Source organism: Molothrus ater, chromosome 17 (genome assembly GCF_012460135.2).
Source record: "Molothrus ater isolate BHLD 08-10-18 breed brown headed cowbird chromosome 17, BPBGC_Mater_1.1, whole genome shotgun sequence".
Classification (NCBI taxonomy): domain Eukaryota; kingdom Metazoa; phylum Chordata; class Aves; order Passeriformes; family Icteridae; genus Molothrus; species Molothrus ater.
The window spans coordinates 10,847,720-10,868,139 of NC_050494.2; the positions used below are offsets into that span (position 1 = coordinate 10,847,720).

Genomic DNA, 20,420 nt, shown 5'->3' on the forward strand with positions numbered 1-20,420 from the left:
TGTTCAATATTTAGATGCTGCTCTCAGAATGCTTACTGAAGTAGGCAATAAACAAAGAAACAACATCGTGGTGTGGTAGTGGGACACTTTCTTGGGTTAGTCAGGATTCTGGTAGGCACTGCTGACCTCCTCCTTCCCATGGGATGTAATGCTATATCCAACAGAGATTTAATTTAAAAATGATTTTATTGCCAGAAAGGTATCTTTTCTGAACACTGATGAAATCAATCTTATCTAAGGAAGACACCCAGAAATGCATGACAAAATGAAATAGGACTATGAGACATGAGCCACAGAATAGTGGATATCCCTTATTTTTTTTAATTGGCTTGTGATTCCCAAATGAGAATCCTTTGAGAGCAGGTATTTGGATCAGTTTATATAATTGGCAAGTGAGCATGGGGACAGATTATGAAAGGATGGTCAAATAATTTGTGCTCTTCTGAGTTTACACAGTGGAATGAGTCTGAACTAAAGACAGACTTGAGAATTAACACGAGTCCCAAAGCTCCGTGTATACTGAAATAATTAGTGTCAGCTCAGCAAGGCAATACCAGCCTTTTTAGTCTGTATGAAATACTTGCTGGCAGGTGACTAGACAGTGACTAGCTTGCTTGTCACTCTTGATGATGTTTTCCTGTATTAGAATAAATCATCAACATGACTCTGAATTTGATATGTAGAATTTCAAAAGCATCTTGCAACAAGAAATTTTTTTCTTTTTTTAAACAACAGCTCTTTTTTATCTTCATTTGTTGACAATGCATTCTCTTGACCTTAATTTCTCTGGTGTTGTTTAAATATGTTGTACATGTTTTCTGCTGCTTAAAAGCTGTGAGACAAATGCAGTAACAAAGTCTGGTGAGTATAAATGCCAGAACTATTCAGATCTCTGACTGAAACATCCAGAACATATCTGGAATAACAGCATTGTTGTACTGTGAGCCCCAGAAAACTCTCCAGTGTTTTTGAGTTTGTAAGAATCTAAAGTTCAACTCAAAAGCAGAATAAGACACCAAATTAAATGGATTCTAAAATACAGCTTCCAATTCTAGTTTTGCTGAGGAACAGTTTTTACTGAGATGACAACTGCTCGTTTTCTCATGGCCTCACTGGCCACATGCTTAACAGAATCTCAGAAACATTTTCAAAAGATAAAATATTCCTCCACCTTTTGTAGTGCCACCAGAACACAAACTGTCCATAGTCCTTCACAAAATCAAGTCAAGCACCTCTAATGCTGCTGCTTTGGGGTGGTTTCCCTCCCTTTGTTTTTGTGACTCTCTTCTGCATGTCACAAAAATGATGGCATCCAGCACCAGGCAATCCATGAAACACGTGCCCAGGGGAAAGTGAAATCCACTCTCCATTCCAAAAATTGCACGGTGACATTTATAACTCGTTACAACAGGATCAAACTCTAAACATGGAACGTGTAAGCACGGGCTTTGGTAATACAAAGATAATTACAGGAGGATATAAAATAGTCAGATAATTCAGTAATTATGCCTGTCTATCACTTTAGGATACTGATAAGCTAGAGAAATACAGCTGAGCCAAAACAGATGAAAACCTTCAAGATCAAGGGGAAAAAGTAATTACAAAGTGTGGGATGAAGAGAAACAACAGGAGAGGAGCCCATGCTGGGATGTAAACTGCTTAGGAGAGTTTGGATTCAGTAGGATCTAATGCCTTAGGATTTGTACTGGGGCAGAGGCTTTCAGAGCTTGCGGGTGAAACTGAGCAGCCCTGTGCTGGCTCTACCATTAAAAGCAAGAGCGTGAGCAGGTGTGCACGAGTGTGAGGGGGTGAGCATGAGTGTGAGCGGGTGTGCACGAGCGTGCACAAGTGTGAGCAGGTGTGCAAGAGTGTGAGCGGGTGTGCACGAGTGTGCACAAGTGTGAGCAGGTGTGCAAGAGTGTGAGCAGGTGTGCATGAGTGTGCACAAGTGTGAGCAGGTGTGCAAGAGTGTGAGCGGGTGTGCATGAGTGTGCACAAGTGTGAGCAGGTGTGCAAGAGTGTGAGCGGGTGTGCACGAGTGTGCATGAGTGTGAGTGGGTGTGCAAGAGTGTGCACGAGTGTGAGCGGGTGTGCATGGGTGTGCACGAGTGTGAGCAGGTGTGCACGGGTGTGAGCGGGTGTGCACGAGTGTGAGCAGGTGTGCACGGGTGTGAGCGGGTGTGCACGAGTGTGCATGACTGTGAGCGGGTGTGCAAGAGTGTGCACGAGTGTGAGCGGGTGTGCATGGGTGTGCACGGGTGTGCACGGGTGTGAGCAGGTGTGCACGGGTGTGCACGAGTGTGAGCAGGTGTGCATGGGTGTGAGCGGGTGTGCACGAGTGTGAGCAGGTGTGCACGGGTGTGAGCGGGTGTGCACGAGTGTGAGCAGGTGTGCACGGGTGTGAGCGGGTGTGCACGAGTGTGCATGACTGTGAGCGGGTGTGCAAGAGTGTGCACGAGTGTGAGCGGGTGTGCATGGGTGTGCACGGGTGTGCACGGGTGTGAGCAGGTGTGCACGGGTGTGCACGAGTGTGAGCAGGTGTGAGCGGGTGTGCACGGGTGTGCACGAGTGTGAGCAGGTGTGCACAGGTGTGAGTGGGTGTGCACGAGTGTGAACGGGTGTGCATGAGTGTGCACGGGTGTGCACGAGTGTGAGCGGGTGTGAACGAGTGTGCACGGGTGTGCAAGAGTGTGCACAAGCATGAGCGGGTGTGCACGGGTGTGCACGAGTGTGAGTGGGTGTGCACGAGTGTGCACGAGTGTGAGCGGGTGTGAACGAGTGTGCACGAGTGTGAGTGGGTGTGCACGAGTGTGAGCGGGTGTGCACGAGTGTGAGCGGGTGTGAACGAGTGTGCACGAGTGTGAGCGAGTGTGCACGAGTGTGAGCGGGTGTGCACGAGTGTGAGCGAGTGTGCACGAGTGTGAGCGGGTGTGCACGGGTGTGCACGAGTGTGAGCGGGTGTACAAGCCTGTGATTGACACTTGGCTCTGAGTTATCCCATGACTCTTCCATGGGCTTGTGGCCATCATTGTGACACACACCCAGACTGTGACACACCCGGACTGTGACACACACAGAGACTGTTGGCACATAGGGACTGTGACACACACATGGGCTGTGACACACACATGGGCTGTGACACACACACAGACTGTGACACACACAGACTGTTGGCACAAATGGACTGTGACACACACACGAACTGTGACACACACACAGACTATTGGCACACCTGGACTGTGACACAACTGGACTGCGACACACACAGACAGTGACATACACAGACTGTGACACACACAGACTGTGACACACACAGGGACTCTGACACACAGACTGTGACACACAGACTCTGGCACACACAGGGACTGTGACACACACAGACTGTGACACACACAGGGACTGTGGCACACACAGGGACTGTGACACACACAGACTGTGACACACAGGGACTGTGACACACACAGACTGTGACACACACACAGACTGTGACACACAGACTGTGACACACACACAGACTGTGACACACCTGGACTGTGACACACACACGAACTGTGACACACACACAGACTGTTGGCACAAATGGACTGTGACACACACACGAACTGTGACACACACACAGACTATTGGCACACCTGGACTGTGACACAACTGGACTGTGACACACACAGACAGTGACATACACAGACTGTGACACACATGGACTGTGACACACACAGGGACTGTGACACACAGACTGACACACAGACTGTGACACACACACAGACTGTGACACACACAGGGACTGTGGCACACACAGGGACTGTGGCACACACAGGGACTGTGACACACAGACTATTGGCACACCTGGACTGTGACACAACTGGACTGTGACACACACAGACAGTGACATACACAGACTGTGACACACACCCAGACTGTGACACACACAGGGACTCTGACACACAGACTGTGACACACACACAGACTCTGGCACACACAGGGACTGTGGCACACACAGACTGTGATGCACATGGACTGTGACACACACAGACTGTGACACACATGGACTGTGACACACACAGACTGTGACACACACACAGACTGTGACACACAGACTGACACACACACAGACTGTGACACACACACAGACTGTGACACACCTGGACTGTGACACACACACGGACTGTGACACACACAGGGACTGTGACACACCTGGACTGTGACACACACAGGGACTGTGACACACACAGACTGTGATGCACATGGACTGTGACACACACAGGGACTGTGACACACACAGGGACTGTGACACACACAGACTGTGACCCACTTGGACTGTGACACACATACAGACTGTGACACACACAGGGACTGTGACACACACACGAACTGTGACACACACAGAGACTGTTGGCACAAATGGACTGTGACACACAGACTGTGACACACACACGGACTGTGACAAACCTGGACTGTGACACACACAGGGATTGTGACACACACAGGGACTGTTGGCACAAATGGACTGTGACACACCTGGAATGTGACACACACAGGCTGTGACACACAGAAGGGACTGTGACACACCTGGACTGTGACACACATGGACTGTGACACACACTTGCTGCATTGGGAAGAGGACATGGAGCTAAATCCCAAAGGGACTGTCAGACTTCAGAACCCAACATCTTCAGGACACCTTACTCCAAACTAGTGAGGCTGCAGGGTGCTTCAACTAACTCCATTTACACCACAGTGTTGAGAGCTCAGGGATATTCCTTGTCTGCACCTGGCACTGGGAACAAAGGGTAAGTTGGAAAAGCCATTCAGTGAGTCTATAATCTCCTGTCAGGGCTGGTCTGCGGCTCGTCAGCCTTTCCTTTACTGGGAGACTCAGACTAAACCCAACCTCTACTCGTGAGAGAAGTCAAAACATAATCCCCTGACAGAACAAGACGCGTGGGATGGCAGCAGCCCCTCCAGCCCTACCCTGCTCGTGACAAGAAGGCTACAAGCCACTGACTTTTCACTAGCCCACAAATGAAAGCAGTGAGTGTGAAGGAACAGCAGCTCCCACCTTCCGCTACACTTAGCAGTAGCCAGCCTCGCCAGCTGGCTCGTCTCCCCTCCCAGCCAACCTGCCTTTGATATCCGTCAGCCTCTGGCTACGGAGACATCTGGAAGTTATTATCCAGCAGAGTGTATCACAAACCCATTTACATAATATAATATCATATTTTGTGTTCCTGCTTAGCTGAACATTTTGGATCACTCTAATGTTTGGGTAAATAAGCCGCCATTCCCTGCATATAAATAACAAGTGAGTCTTAGGGTACGTTTGTTGGAGATTAATAATTTCATAGGGCTCAACCCGAAAAATGAAATGCTTCGGCACTAAAATATATTATGCTTGCATTTGCAATAAAAAGTACCTGCAATTGGAGGAAGGGAAATAAGGCCTTTATTTTCCAGGTATCAAAATGATTCATGCTTTAACCTGTTTTATTTATATGCCAGCCTTGTTATTTTCGTAGGATCTTTAACACTTCACACTAGACATTTTTCAGGAAAGAAATAATACCTGCCTTGCTTTGCTTCTAGTGTCACTCATAGGGTTTAACTGAGGCAACGTGTTTTTAATATATTTTTGTCAATACAAGGGGATACAAAGTCCACCTTTAGTCCACTGCTCAAACAATACTTCCCTTCATCTCCTATATCAATATACATTTTGAAAACTGCTACCATTTTCTACCAGGGAAAAAAAAAGAATCTATTAAAAAAATATTTAATCTGAAGCATTTTTGCTTGTTTCCATGGTAGCTGCAGAAAAGACAGGAGAAAATTATATTTACCAAACAGAAAATAAGACAATGAAAATAGAGCTTAGTTCTTTAACAAAGGGAACATGAGAGTGCTGCAAAATAAACATTTGCATGAATTCTGTTCTAAGGAAACAACATTTTGCTGACATCAGGGACGGCAGTGGAGGACGAATGAACCCTTTTTTCCCAAAATGCACCATTTCTCCAGTTTTTGATCTTTCAGTATAGAAGGATATTCCATTTTGTGTTCTCATACAGTAGAATGAAAGGGTTGCAGAACAAACAGCAAATTTATTTATTTTACGGTAATTGATTCCTTTTTTATTTAGGTCATTGCTGAATTTGCTGAAGTTGGAGACAGGAAAAAAAAGTAGTTTTAAAAAGATCAGACTTTTTATTTTAGACTTTAATTTATTATAGCTGTGCTATGTGCAGCTATTATTTAGGAACTACGCAGGTAAGGAATCCATAATCTGTTTTTCTCCTTATCCACCCTCTAGAACTCTGAGATGACTGTCTGTATTAGCTTTATTTACTAATAGTTGTAAGCTGTGGTAAATTTAATCAAAGATAGCTGCATGTCACATCCCATTACCATCACGGCATAAATTGCCATTCATGAATGATTTGTGTCAAAGAGCTCTGAAAACTATTGTTTTAGCAGCAAGATGTTCCAACATACACAGCTCTTCAGCAGGGGCATTAAATTAATGTGTTTGTAGAGAAGCCACTAATTGACAATGAGATGGGATTTTGGCAGTACACTTCCACTTTAAAGATAATGAACAGTGTTCAAATACAGAGAAGAAACCCCTCTGCTCCTAAAACTATACTAATAATTTCTGGTATAAACAGGAAGAGAGGGAACCAATCCTGACAGGATATTTCCAGTAGCCAAGCAAGCTGTTTGATCATCACGACTTCCAAAAGCAAACAGTGGAATTGCAGCGTTTGTGACCTTTATCAAATCTGGCTACGTACAATCAGGAATGTTATGTTTGGTTAGGAACTCATTAAACAAAATTACCTCTCCATTTATAGAAACCATACAAGTACAGTATAAAACATTTTAATTAAATCAGCTAGTTAAGCAAAAATTCATTACTTTTTGTTTTTATCAGCTAGCAGTGGGGCTGCATAGAGCAGTTCGCATTAGAGTCAATTAGTAAGAAAAATTGTCAGATTTGGCAAGTGCATGAGCTTCCAGAACACATCAGCTGACAGGGAAGAAAAAGTTTGACTAAAAGCTAACCAAGTTACTGCCCTCAGAGGAGGAGAAGGAGCCACGAAACACACACAAATGCATCAGCCGTGCCAAAACCCCTTGTTCCTGAGGAGTCAGTGTCAAAGCTCTACATGCCCTGTTCCTTGAGAGCTGAAAAATGAAGCATGAATGCAAATTTAAGGTTGTTAGGTATCTGGCTGGCTTTGCAGGCTTTGGAAAATTTTACCTGATAGAACTACTGAAATGCGATCAGAGTGACCGAGGAGTCAAAATGCTCCTTGGTGTTGCAGGGCTGCAAAGCAAGAAAAAAGCTGAAAAACAGTACAAAGTAAAACCAGGGGATTTTTAAATAGGGAGAACACGACAGACTGGCTTGTGAGTCAAGCAGGAGAAGATCCTTCCTTGCAAAAGGTGCAGCAGGCCCTTTGTGGGTTACTGTAATTAAATGCTGAGTTAAGTCTGGACTCCAGAGAAAAGAGATGCACCAGCTCTGGGCATAACCCATGTGGTTAGCACAGAAGATTCTTATTTAAAAAACCCCAAATACATGTTAATCTCTTTGATCAGAAAGCCTAACAGGGTTGGTGAGGGCCCCATGGACACAGGCTGCAGCTAACACCCCCCAGGGCCAGAGTGGGGCTTTTTGGGTGCCTGCTGACCAGGCTGTGACAGGAGATGTTGATTTCCCAGTATAATTTAATTGAAATCAGAAATTTCCTGAGCTCACCCATGCTTTCTGTTGGGTAAGTTATCACCAATTTAAGCTGAAATCCAGTTCCCAGAGCACTTCAATGGGCTTTGCTTTTGTGCTGCAGTCAGGACGGGCGCGGGCAGCGCGCTCACTTCGTTACTGAGCAGACACAAAATGCCCACAGGATCTCTAAGGGATGGGAGTTTCAGCAGGGAAGGAGAGGCAGAGCTGTGCTCAGACTTGTTCTGTGGTACCACACGCATGATTAGAGGCACCTCCTGGCCAGTGCACTCTCTCAGGGTTTCAAATGATCTTCCTCTCCCATTCTCTGGAAGAATCACGTACCAAAGCAGGTACCTTAGAAATCTGTCTGCCTTTGGTGGAATCTTTTATGGCTCCCACAGGTTTCCAGCATCTGTGATACTCTTCTTGTCATTGTCAGGCTTTGAATATTGCAAGAGCTGTCAATGGACAGAAGATGACATCATCCCCAATGCACAGCTCTGGATGTACTTCTCCTCCTCATTTTATGGCCTGAACATCTTATCCCAACAGGAAAAGTTCTGATGAGATTGTTTCCTTGCAAAGCTCCCCACATCAACTTGACCTTTTCACACTTACAATTGTAAGATCTAATCTCACAGTGCTTCTCAGGTAGGATTGTTTAAGAAACATCTAAATTAGTGTTGTACTCTACCTTCTAGTGTTTACCAAGAGACACTTCTATCTTCAAGTTAATGTCATTCTCATAATTGGGAGAAGCCATACACAATGGCTTCAGAAGTACAAGCACTTCTCAAGAGTAGGGCTATTAAATCACAAAATACTCATACTTGTTATGTACTGCATATTAGGAATAAAGGTGGTAGATCTTGCCACATACTATGCAGCGAAAATCTCTACTGCAGCTTGGAATTACCTCTCTCATCCTGCACCTGATCTTGAGGAAAATGTACGAAAAATCTGGGCTAGCAATCTGAGCTCTTCCTCCTCAATAAAATTTCTAAAAAATAATTGAAAACATGGCTCCAAAACACAATTCTTTTGCTTCTAAAACTCAGACTACTACAAGTGCTCTTCATCACAGAAAGAAGTGGGAGCAAGTCTACCCCTTAAAAGCCTGTGAAAAATTGTAATCTCATTTTATTTCTCTAAAGCCATGAAGTTCAAAAGATACATGAATTAAAATAATCATAATGAATTAAATGTAACAATACTCCTCCTCTTCATAATGTTTGCAAGTAAAAAGATCACAAGAGATTTAAAAGATCACAGGCGCTGCTGCTACTTTAGCACAAAGTAAAGTAATTCACTCTGGTACTTCTCCTCAGTGCTAGTGTGAGAATTTGCCCTTTCAAGTTATCCTTTGGTTATTTCAAGAGGCTCTTGAGAAAAGACTGTTCTTCTTTTTTTTCCTCCAGTTCCAGAGTGCACCTAAGAAATGCTCAAATTTGACTGTGAGGACACATTCAATTTATCTCAATTTGCAAGATGAAATTTAAGCCTGAGTTTAAATGCTTTGCTGGGTGGGCACAGTGTTTGAGATCCCACTCCTTGAGGTCCTCAGGCCACCCTGCCCTGCTGGACACCCATCCCTGGCACTCCTCCAGCTGGACATGCCAGAGGGTCACTGCCTCCTCCAGCAATCCAGGACCTGGTTCTCCAGAGGCTGGGAGGAGCCAAAAATCCTCCTTCACACTGAGCTTGCACCTACCAATCTGTCTCAGCTTGGGCTAAAGGAAAGATCCTGGACATGCAAAGTCCCTGAAACCAGTTTTTAATGGACGTGCCTGTATGAAGCAATTTTTGTCTGCACTCAAACTCATGTTTACCAGCAGCTGTCATCAGATTATCACAGCAATGAAGGTATTTTTAGGATATCCAGTCCAAAATATTTTTTTGAAGTGGCAGTCGGACTTCAGCAGTTACCAACAAAGAACATGAAATGGGAGGTCAAAAGCTTTGATCTGGCAAGGGCAAGGAACACATCACAGGCAGGAGCACACAGCAGTCCAAGGGCTTTGTTTTATCAGGAAAAACTCATTTCTGTGTAGGCAGTTCAATCCTTAGGACTTCTTTTTGTTTGAAGGAAGACAGATCTGGAGTGAATTTCACTTACAGATGGTCTTTTGAGCACGGCTTTGAGCCTGACCCTTGGTATGATGCTGACTGCTTAAGAACTAAATGCAGCAAGTGCAGTGCTTGGAAACTTCCTGTAGTGGGCTGATTTTCCAGGGCAATGAGCACCTGTGTGCCATATCTCATCCTGGCTGCAGCACGAGGCCATGGCATGCAGCACACCTGAAAACCAGGCCAGGGAAGTTCACGTGTTTCCACAACCACCACTCTCTCCTCCTGCAGTGATTACATGTGAGATGTTCAAATTCACTCAAGCACGAGGTCAGGCAAGTTCAGCAGATGCATCTTCATTAGACTTGCACAATTATCATGAGCAGTCTCACTGGTAACAATTATATGGTACTAATTTATTAGTCATCTTCTTTCTTATCTTTTCTATTGATCTGATTTGTTAAAACCCCACACAATGTCTCACAAGTTTTCTGAAGGAAACAGAAATCTCTGCATGTACCCTGCCTGACAGAAAACTCCAGGTCTTGCTTGACTGATGAGACACAGAAATAAAAATTATTCCAGCTGCCATTTTGCTGCATTTAGTTACTGCCTTGGATCCCCCACAGAGGTAGGAAAAGAGGACAGTGCCACTGTAATGACCCAGTGCTTAAAATATGCACCAGTATCATCAGAAAAAGGCAGGATGACAACTAAAACCTCATTTTTTCAGCCCCTCTCTAGTGATAGAACAGTTTGATGGGGCAAACTCCCCTCACCCTGATGCCACAGGTAACATCTCACCCCAGAGCAGGGAAAAGAAGGAAGAAAGAAAGTGAACACATTTTGTCTCATTTCCTCCAGGTGCACCTGCCCAGCAGTGCCAGGGAGACTGGAGTCATTGGAAGCACAGATGCCACTTAAACTCTGATTTTCCTCCTTCAAGGGAGGGCTCCCCAGCCTCGTGCAGAGCATCCTGACTGCACAATAACCCAGGCCATCAATGAGAGCAGTGCTGAATAAGCCTTTCCTTGCCCAGAGACCTTTGTGCTTGTGATCAGCAATAAAAGGCTGTTCTTGAATTTAAAACCACTGCCAGGTGAAATACCACAGATGATTATTTAAAGGCTTTAAATAAAAAAAAAAAGCCCTGTGTCTGTAAGAACCAGCTTTTCACATTCACATTGTCTGGCTGTGGACTCATAGCTGGGTTATGAAAGCAGCCCAAAATAAGATGAGATATAATAAAACACAAGCTGGGCTTAAGCAAGAATTGATTTCTGACAGCAGTTCTCAATGTTTTAAACACTAGCTGCAGACCTCATATATTTCTGAATTTAATTGCACAATTCCCAGTGATTTAGCATTACAAAAATTTACATATTTCCATGCTCAGAATTTCAAAAGCTCAAACAAACGAGAAACTTTGGTTGACATAAACACAGCTCAAAGAAAACAGTATTTTTTTTTCCAAACTAAGTCACTGGCAGCAGATGACTGACATCTTACATGTGCTGAATATATCCTGTATCTCTAAGCTCTTCTGCTGTGAATTCCTTTCTATGCTGTATTTCTACAATCTGGATTTTAACTTGTGAGGTGACAACTACAGAAAAATAGACAGCTAAATAAATACAGAAGACAATTTGCCAGATGTGCCTTAGACACATGAAAGGACTGAAAGTTAAAGAAAACAATCAATATAAATGAGAAGGTCACAACTTCAGATGGGATGAGCCCACACAGGGGGTGGAGGAAGTTGATTTTCAAGGAATGATGAGGAGCAGCTTGGACTGATGGACACAGAGGGCAGGTGCAGGGTGTGAAGGACGAATGGCACAATATTTCTACTCATAAATGGGAAAATTTGAGTTTCTGTAACTAAAAAACAGGACACTCTGAAGATTGCAGTCCTCACCAATGTCACTGTTCACAAACATAATTTTCATTTTTAGACTTTTGGTTGAATCAATATCCAATTTTTCAAAATAACAGCATGCACTCTTAGAAAAGAAGACATTACACTGCTAATTCCAGGTAAGTAAAGCCCAGCTTTACTTTGCTTTCTTCTGGAGCATTATCCCACTCAAGTTCATCTTTCACAAATGCTGACACAACCCACAAAGACTTTACTTCATAAAAATAGCATCTTTTCTCTTTTCCTTTTCTTCTTTATTCTTTTCTTTTTTCTCTTTTCTTTTTTTAGTTTATTTTTCCTTCTTCCCAAACTACACCCACAGCCCTGAGACTGAAACTTTCCATTGGAACAACAGGCAGCCAGACAAGAATGGTGGAAGAAACTTTATCTTAAGTATTTATTGTTATGCTGGAATATCACTCAGTTTCCTCTGGGGTAATTCAGCACTCTTCTGGGAAATGTGTGACCTCATTTGCATTTTCTAATTGAATTGCTATCAGGTTTCCTGCAAGACTGAACAAAAAAGTTCCCTGAGTTACTAACATCACTTGTATTAACCAGAAAAAAAAAGTTTACATTCGAGTTTTCGCTGGGGAGGAGGGGAAATGTATGCTTCATGTATCATAAAATACATTTTTAAAGTATTTGCCTTCTTTTCTATCATTTCACCCTACTAGCATGACACTTTAATGTAGTAGTTAGAACTCTTTCCTTACACTGTTTTTCAGTGAAATCTGGCAGGTTATTCCGTCATCTCAAGCAAGCAGCACATTTATCAGGCCAACGCTGTGGAAGAGGGGGAATTGTCACTGTGCTGGGTCCCTCCCCATTAAAATGTCAGGCTGCATCAAGAGCAAGGCTCAGCTGGGGGCTCTCAGGGCACAGGGGTGGACACCAAACCTTCTGGTTTTGCAGTGAAAGCACACCAAGTGGGCACTGGCCCAAGAAGAAAGGATCTGCTGCCTTGGAAGCCCTTGGCCACCACCAAAGCACTCCCAGCCTGTGGCACAGATTTTCAGTCGTGAACACTGGGACAACAAAGGGTCACAGACCCAAAGGATCATTTATTGCTGATAAATCCCCTGTGCTCTCCTGGAGAGCAGCCCACTGTCCCCACTGTGCAGGAAGGTTCACTCCTGGCCCCCAAAATCTCAGCCAGCGTCCCAAAAACATCGATTTCTCCCATAACATTTATTCTGTATTATAACCTCCACAATAAACTAAACGTCTCATAATGGCCATTCTAGGAGGGCTGGTTTTGATGCACTTTTAATCCCTGGATAATCATGAACTAAATTCTGATTTATCCTTTCAGAGGGGGTTCTGAGGGGCAGCAAGGCCCCTGTCATGAGGGCCTGCCCTCACTGAGGGCCATTGCTCATTGCTCCAAGGTAAAAGGACTTGTGCTGTAGGTGCCAACAAACAGTGATCAGCAGGTGCAGTAATTGAATTTCATGCCAATTATTTATAATGCCTGGGAACTGTTCAGCATTTTTGCAAAATCAGTCACAAATTTACAAAGTAAAATGGAAATAAATGGATGCACCAGAAGAAAACTGGTCTCCCTCCCTCTCTCAGGTCACCTCCTCCTTATTCTCCCACATTTGCCATCTCTATATCCTGAGTATAACAAAACAATCTGAAATGTCTTTAAAAAGAAAAAATATATATATAATTTTGCTTGAGTCATATTATTCTACACAAAACCAAATGTGAAATCTGCCTCTAGTAAAAGCCACAAAGTATATAAGGGTCATGGCCTGAAACATATTGAACTGGATATTGTAAGGTTTGGGGTTCTTTTTTTTCTGCACAAACACTATTATTTTTTAAATAATCTCATAATCATATTTATTCCTTCAGTAAACAAAGGATTATTTTGCTTGCAAAAACCACAGGCATTTAAATAAAACACAAGTCAGATAACTGCTATAGGGACCCACAATAAAACTGCTTATGACCTTGTCATTAGTCTTGTTTTCTGTATTTATCCAGCCTCAAACTACACACTAATAAGGCTTTTAGAAAGGAGGGATATGAATTTTAAGAAGCTTAGCTCTCTGTTTTCAACCAGAGTTCAGATTACATTAACATTAGATGAATTTCCAACCAAATATTCTACTAAAACAGAAATGTGTGCTTATTCAGGTTTTTTTTCTGCTACACTGAGAAGAAATTTAAAGCAGTATGTAAGACATCTTACTTTGTTCCTTCAATATTTAATTACTTTTAGAAGGAAGCAGTATTTCTTTGGTTAGAAATGGCAAATTGAGTTGACAATAACAAACAGGGTTTAATTACATCTTCCACAAGCCCAAGCCCTACTGAACAGCAGCAGAAGTTTATTCATATGATTCCAAGCCCTGCAAAACCTTAGGGGTCAGCTCACTGGGCAAGTGAGAGATTTAAGTCTGTCCAAGTTTTTCCTTTTTGTCTCAAATGCGGCAAAAACTCTCCCAAAGAGCACAGAGTTACATGGTGGAATTCTAACAACTTGCACAGGAATTCTCTCCTTCTTTCCCCACCCTGCCCCTGCACTCTGTCCAAGCACTACAGACAGGATGGCAGCAGAGGCCAGTCTTGCTGTTTGGACCATTACTGGTTAAAGGTTAATTAATCCAAATTACAGCCACGGCCAAGAGACCCCACCCATCCCTGGAGGAGCCATAGCTGCTCCCAGGACACACACCTTCATCCTTCCTCTCCAGGTCCTCCAGATCCAGCAGTAAACCAGGCTCTTGGCAACAATTCCCTGCCAAATCCTGCCCAAATGTCACCACCCAACCAGCCCAGCCCTGCATTGTTTGAGCCAGCACCAGAGATAACTGAAGATAACTGCATTTATGCTGTGTAGTGAAAGATCTTCAGCCTAGACCAGCACTGAAAATGAAAATGTGAACTGCTGCTGCCAAAAATGATATGGAAGAGGTGGGAAAGTGACAGCTACTCCAGGGGCAGAGCAGAAATGTGTTCTCCTGGAGCAGCCCCCAGCTGCAGTGGCTCTGTGCAGCCCACCAGCAGATTTTCACTGAGGGAACACTGCTCTCAGACTGCTGGGCAGGGACAGAGCCCTCCTGCCTTTCAGCAGCGTGTATGGAGCTAAAGCAGAAAGAAACCATCTGTACCCTGCTGCCTGCAAGGCTGGCTCTGGCTTTTCCCTGCCAGGGTGGGCGAGGGGAGCTGCTGGCACTGAGCACAGGGGACGTTTGGCGCCGCGCGCTCCGCCGCCCGCCCCGTGTGTCAGCACGTGCCCCTTATCAGGCAGCAGCAACGCTCCCTGCCCTTGCAAGGGAAGGAACAAGCCCAAATCTCCTCTCTGGAAGCTGCAGGGCCATGCAGATTGCTCGCAAGAGTGACTCTGAAAACCGGGGAGATGAGGAGCAGGGCAGAGCTGCCAGTGCGCAATTGTGCTGTCACAAAAGAAATCTGAGCTTAAAACCATCAGGAAGATGGTTGGTTTTGACTCTTCACCCTTCATCTCCTGGTCTGACTTGGAGTCAAGAGAGATTATCAGCTGTGAGGTGCAAACATGATGTACCTGATCTGCACTGTATGACAGAGACAAGTGGTCACTTATGAATACCTAAGTCTGAACTTAGCGAACACTTCCCTCACTGGACACCTTAAATAATTTCTGTCAGAGAGGTTCAAGGATTATTTGCAAGGAATTTGATGCTGCTTACGGTGTCTCCTACCTGGACACTTCCTTATGGTAGGAATTGATGCTGCTTATGGTATCTCCTACCTGGACACTTCCTTAAGAAGCACAGACCAGTCAACACAAAACACTTTGGGGCAACGGAAGAACGAAGCGGGAAAAAGAGCTTTGAAAAAAACCCTTACCTTGTGTCCATTGTGCTGGGACTTGTCTGCCACCAGAAACCTGACCATGGCCTCCCATCTGCCCAGGGTCTGGGGGTCCCAGGCGGTCACCACCAGGATCAGCTGCTTGGAGGGCACCTGCAGGTGGTGGGCGGCGTACAGGGTCCCGTCCGCCCTCACCTTGAAGTCCAGGCTGTTGGTTTCGTACCGCACGCCCTTGTTACCAGCACAGTTATTAAATTTTACTAGAACAGAGAGGAAGAGATGGGAGAAATGTGTGAGATTGGCGTGATAAGGAAAGCAATCAAATACAAGTTTCAGACATTTAATTTTCACTGATGTCTTCTATATCTCTAATAACCATCAAGGAAATGATTTAACTGTTTCTTCGACCTTTCAGGAGTGCTCTTGTGCTTTATCTCTGTTCCCCAGGGAAGAAGTTGTAAGCCATTTTTAAAGTATTTGATACAGTTTCATTAGATCTCAAACACAGCTGTTCCCCATTTGTACAAGTGGATTTCTCCCTTGTCGCCATTATCTTTTAAATTCAACTGGAGTCTATTACCCACGCTGTGGGTATTTTTTTTCAGGAAATGTTCTCCATTTCCCTAACCCTTCAATAACCTACTTACCAGATAGGCTATTTGCACATCTTAACTGAAATTCAAAAGCCCATAACAATTCCATTATCAGAAATATAAAAACAACAAAAAAAAATTTAACACAGAAATAAAAGTTGAAACCATTCTGGAGCATGCATCTGCTGCTGGAACTGGACCCCCCGTCCTGAGCTGCATTCCCACCTTGGCCAACCCCTCACATGTTACAGCTACTGCAAAAAGGAACTGTAAAACTGTGCTTCATAAACCATAACGTGTCATTTGAAAGCCTACTTTGTTAGATCAAAGCTCCCCAGTCGCTGATATTTCTATTTTCGCCTTTTTTTTTGGTCAAAGTCTTTCACAGTCTAGTTTGAGAACTATTTTTATTGGCATTATGAAACATGTCACATACATTAGACCAGGAAAAAACCTCAACCCTGTTATATGACAGAATTGACAAATCGGATAGAAATTGAACCTGCAGCTAATAACACAGGAAAGCAAACACCTTCTGCCATCTCAGTAATCCATGGGCCGGAACACACACGTGGTGAAGGAAAACAGACTGTACCCATAAAAACATCTCAAGAGAGTGAGAGGGGATGCACAGCTCGGATTGCTAGACAGGTTCTCATGCTGAGATGCTCCAGCCTGCCTGGAGAGGAGGAGAACCTGCTGGGCCAGCTCTGGTGGGCTTCAGCAGACACTGAACTCCTGCAGAAGAGGGGCTGGGTCAGATGGATGGACCCAGGCTGGCTGTGGTGATGGGATGCAGGGATGCAGGGCACTCCAGGGGAGAGGAGCCTCTGGGACAGCTGTGCCCCAGCTGTCCCCTACCCCCTGTACCAACCACAGCTCTGCAGCCCTGCTCCGAGCTGAATCAAGGACTAATTTGGATTTAAATTAAAAAAAAACCAACAAAACAACAACAACCCAACCATGGCGCAGGTTAAAGAAAAAAGCACCCAGGAAATGGCTCAACCCACCTGGCTGTCAAAGCGCCCACGCACATCAAAGTAGGGAGAAATGAGGAGCAGACTGTGGTAGAGGAGGGGAAAATTGTTCCCCTCCTTCACCAAACTGCACCCCTCAGTAACTGGGGTGCTGTGATTGTGTTCTAACTGTACATCTACACAGGCTTTCTGTGCTGTGTATTTATTTAGACCACACTGGTACATTTTTATGTGTGTGGTGGGAAGTGTTACCAAATGCTGCAGCAACTGCTGGGCACAAACAGCGAATGTCACGCATTGATTTATAAAAAATAAGATGGATAAAGTTATCTAGTACATAAAAACTACCTGAAAGCTCTGGATGAGGGTAAGCACACACAGGACTTGCTGGGACCTACAAGAACTGGGACAATCTCAGAGACCTGTGAGGGGAGATTCCCTGGACCTCTGGGACCACCCTGCTGGGAGATCACCTTCATCTCTCTGGAATTTCTGCAAATCTCCCCTGCATTCACAGCTGCAATAAATATGTGTGAACATATCAAGTGCATCTTCACTTCTAAATGTTATTTATTTTCAGCTCAACACCATGGTCACTGTCAGGAACCGGGCACATCAGCTGCTGTATTGCTGCACCCCTCTGCTGTGTAATGGTCACATAAAACTCAAGTTCCATCCCTACTCCCCAAGTACCCAAGTATCACTCACTGAAAGGCATTTAAAGAAGAGAGAAAGGAGCGATAATGACTGCACATTAAAAAACATTTCAGAGCTTACTTTGATTTTATTGAGATTAAAAGAAAGCCCTACAGTAGTCTGAGAGAAAAAAAACAAAACAACCAACCTTTCTATATGTGTATGTAGTGATTTCAGTATTCAAAGTACTTAAACATCTGCTTAAAACCCAGCTCGTGGCTCCAAGATGCTGCTCTGGTGTCATATGTCACTGTGTCGACTTTTATGCTCCATTATCTAAAAATGGCTACCTCGTAGACAAAGTCCCTCTGTGACTTGCTAATTACTTCCATTAGTTTAAAACAAACTTGACTAGAGACGGAGAAAACCCTGAGAGAAATCGTCTGATTCTTTTTTCTTTTTTTTTTTAACAAGCACCTTCTCTGCCCCACATTGCTCCTCTCAGGTGGCACAGGTAGGTGAATGCTCAGCATGGGATTAGCACAGCCAGCTCCCCTCCTAAGAGCCTTTAGGAACTGCAGAAAAGGCTTCAAGGACACAAGGGTTGCGGAGTTTTCAGTCACTCTGCACAGCAGCAATGGCCCTGGCTCACCTGGGCAGCTCTGCAGGAGATTCCAGCCCCACAGGGATGGCCCTGCTTGGCTCTGGCAGGCACAGGAGCTGCTCACACACTGCAAACACACTGGGAATGCAGCAGAGCTGAGCTGCTCCCAGTTCCCTCACAGGGAAGGGCAAAGCTCAGTGCTGGGCTTGGCACTGCTGGGTGAACAGTTGGACTCAATGGTCTTGGAGGTGTTTTCTAACCCAAATGATTCTGTGATTAGAAATCCTGAATCATCCTCTTTGCTGCCCTTTGAAAATGAGTCCTTGGGATGTTACAAGGCTGCTGATGCTGAGCTGCACTGGTTTATATCTATATATACACATATACATATATATATATATATATATACACACATATATATACTCACATACACACACGCACATATATATATATATATACATACACACATACATATATATACACACATATACATGTATATGTATACACACACACATCCACAAAATCTATAAACCTCATTTATATATATTTATATATATAAAATACTTTTCCCAAATATATGTGTACAGGCTTAGGGAAAAAAAAAAAAATCAAGCTATTGTTCTATAATAAATAGCATAGCTCAAGGAAAGGAAATCTCATCCATAATTTCAAATTCTACCTGTTACCCCTACTCTTTGCTCTTGTGGAGACAGAAATTAAAATTTCATTCAATGGCAGACAACTTTTGCTTTTTTCCCCTCCTTTTTCTCCCTTAGAAGTCTCTACGTGTATGTAATTTGCAGTTGATGCAACTTTTGACTTTCAAATAATGGAAAAAATAAATAAACAACCATTGGCTGTGTTTACTAGTCTTAAAACTCTCTGTGGACACAAATCAATCTTTCTTTGACCAGTCTGAAGACTGAAGAACACTGCACAAATTTAACATTCAAAAGCTCCAGCATCAGTAATTAGGATTTTGGATAAACAGCAGAGTCACACATCTATCATTTTTACAGGATGGTAAAAAAAAACCCAACTTTTTAAAAAATACACTGGAAAAATGTTCAGTGAAGCTTATCGAAAGCTTATGCTGAAAACAACATCTAATACCTGATGAAAGGAAAACCAAGAAGGCACCCTCATTAGCAAGCTTTTAGGTTTAACCCTTTACCCTCATCATTTTTAATTGCTTCTCTATGAAAGGGGGAAGTACAACAGTTTGATAAGCTGAAACAGGTACTGAGTGATGGGCAGAGAAGCTGCAGGAGTCTGCAGCAAACTGCTGGGCATCTGAGAAAAAAAAATGGTATTTTACTTCAAAAAAGACACAGGGTGAAAAAAAAATTCAACAAGTTTTGCATTGTTCCCTTTTATTATTTAGCTTGTTAAGCTGGCTGGACAGAGTCAAATGATCAAGCCAGGATCTTGAAAGATGTACGAATACACTGAACTTCTTGCCCCCCAAATGTCTGAGAGAAATACTGAATTTAATAGGACTATAAATGGTATAAACCAAAGAATTCGCTTTTAGCCTTATCCTTCTGGATTTTCCTTTGACTTCTCCTAGTCCATTAAAAAGTGCCCCCTCTGGCAAGCAGCACAGGGCTGGAAGAGCAGGAGGGATAATACCCGTTTATTAGGATAAACCCCCTGGCAGGACATCATCCCACAGTTCAGGATATGGGTCCCTTCAGGACTCTGTTTTTCACTGTGGTTTTGAGGATTATCTCTGCAAAAGATGTTTCTTGCCTGATGAACTTTAAAGCAGCAAACACACAGCACTATTTCCAGCAGGATCCATCTGCTTTTCAAGTTGTGTCTCTTGACCAGCTCCCTTGCACCCGGTGCGCTGTGATAAATCTGAGCTGCCAAATCCCCCCCTCGCCCCTTCTGTGAACATCATTAAGGTGAGGATGGCTTAACTGCAACCTTTGGGATTTTCAGATGTCTGGGTAACCTGCAGAGTCCTCACCATGCACGGAAATGTCCCTCCTGTGTGATCATGAACAAATCACTTGAATTCCTGCCCTGGCACTTCTGGCCTGACGCTCCCAAATGTCTGCACTCATCCATCTCCTCTGGCTTCTTCAGG

The 20,420-nt window shown here is 44.0% G+C and overlaps 1 protein-coding gene across 1 annotated transcript in view; it reads right to left on the reverse strand.

Moving 5' to 3' along the window:
• Window positions 1–20,420, reverse strand: part of CDH4 (cadherin 4) — a 418,520-nt gene that overhangs the window by 154,542 nt on the left and 243,558 nt on the right. The window contains exon 3 of the mRNA XM_036395496.2: window positions 15,552–15,775. Within this exon, the coding sequence (XP_036251389.1) occupies window positions 15,552–15,775 (224 nt within the window). The remainder of the gene's footprint in view (window positions 1–15,551; window positions 15,776–20,420) is intronic.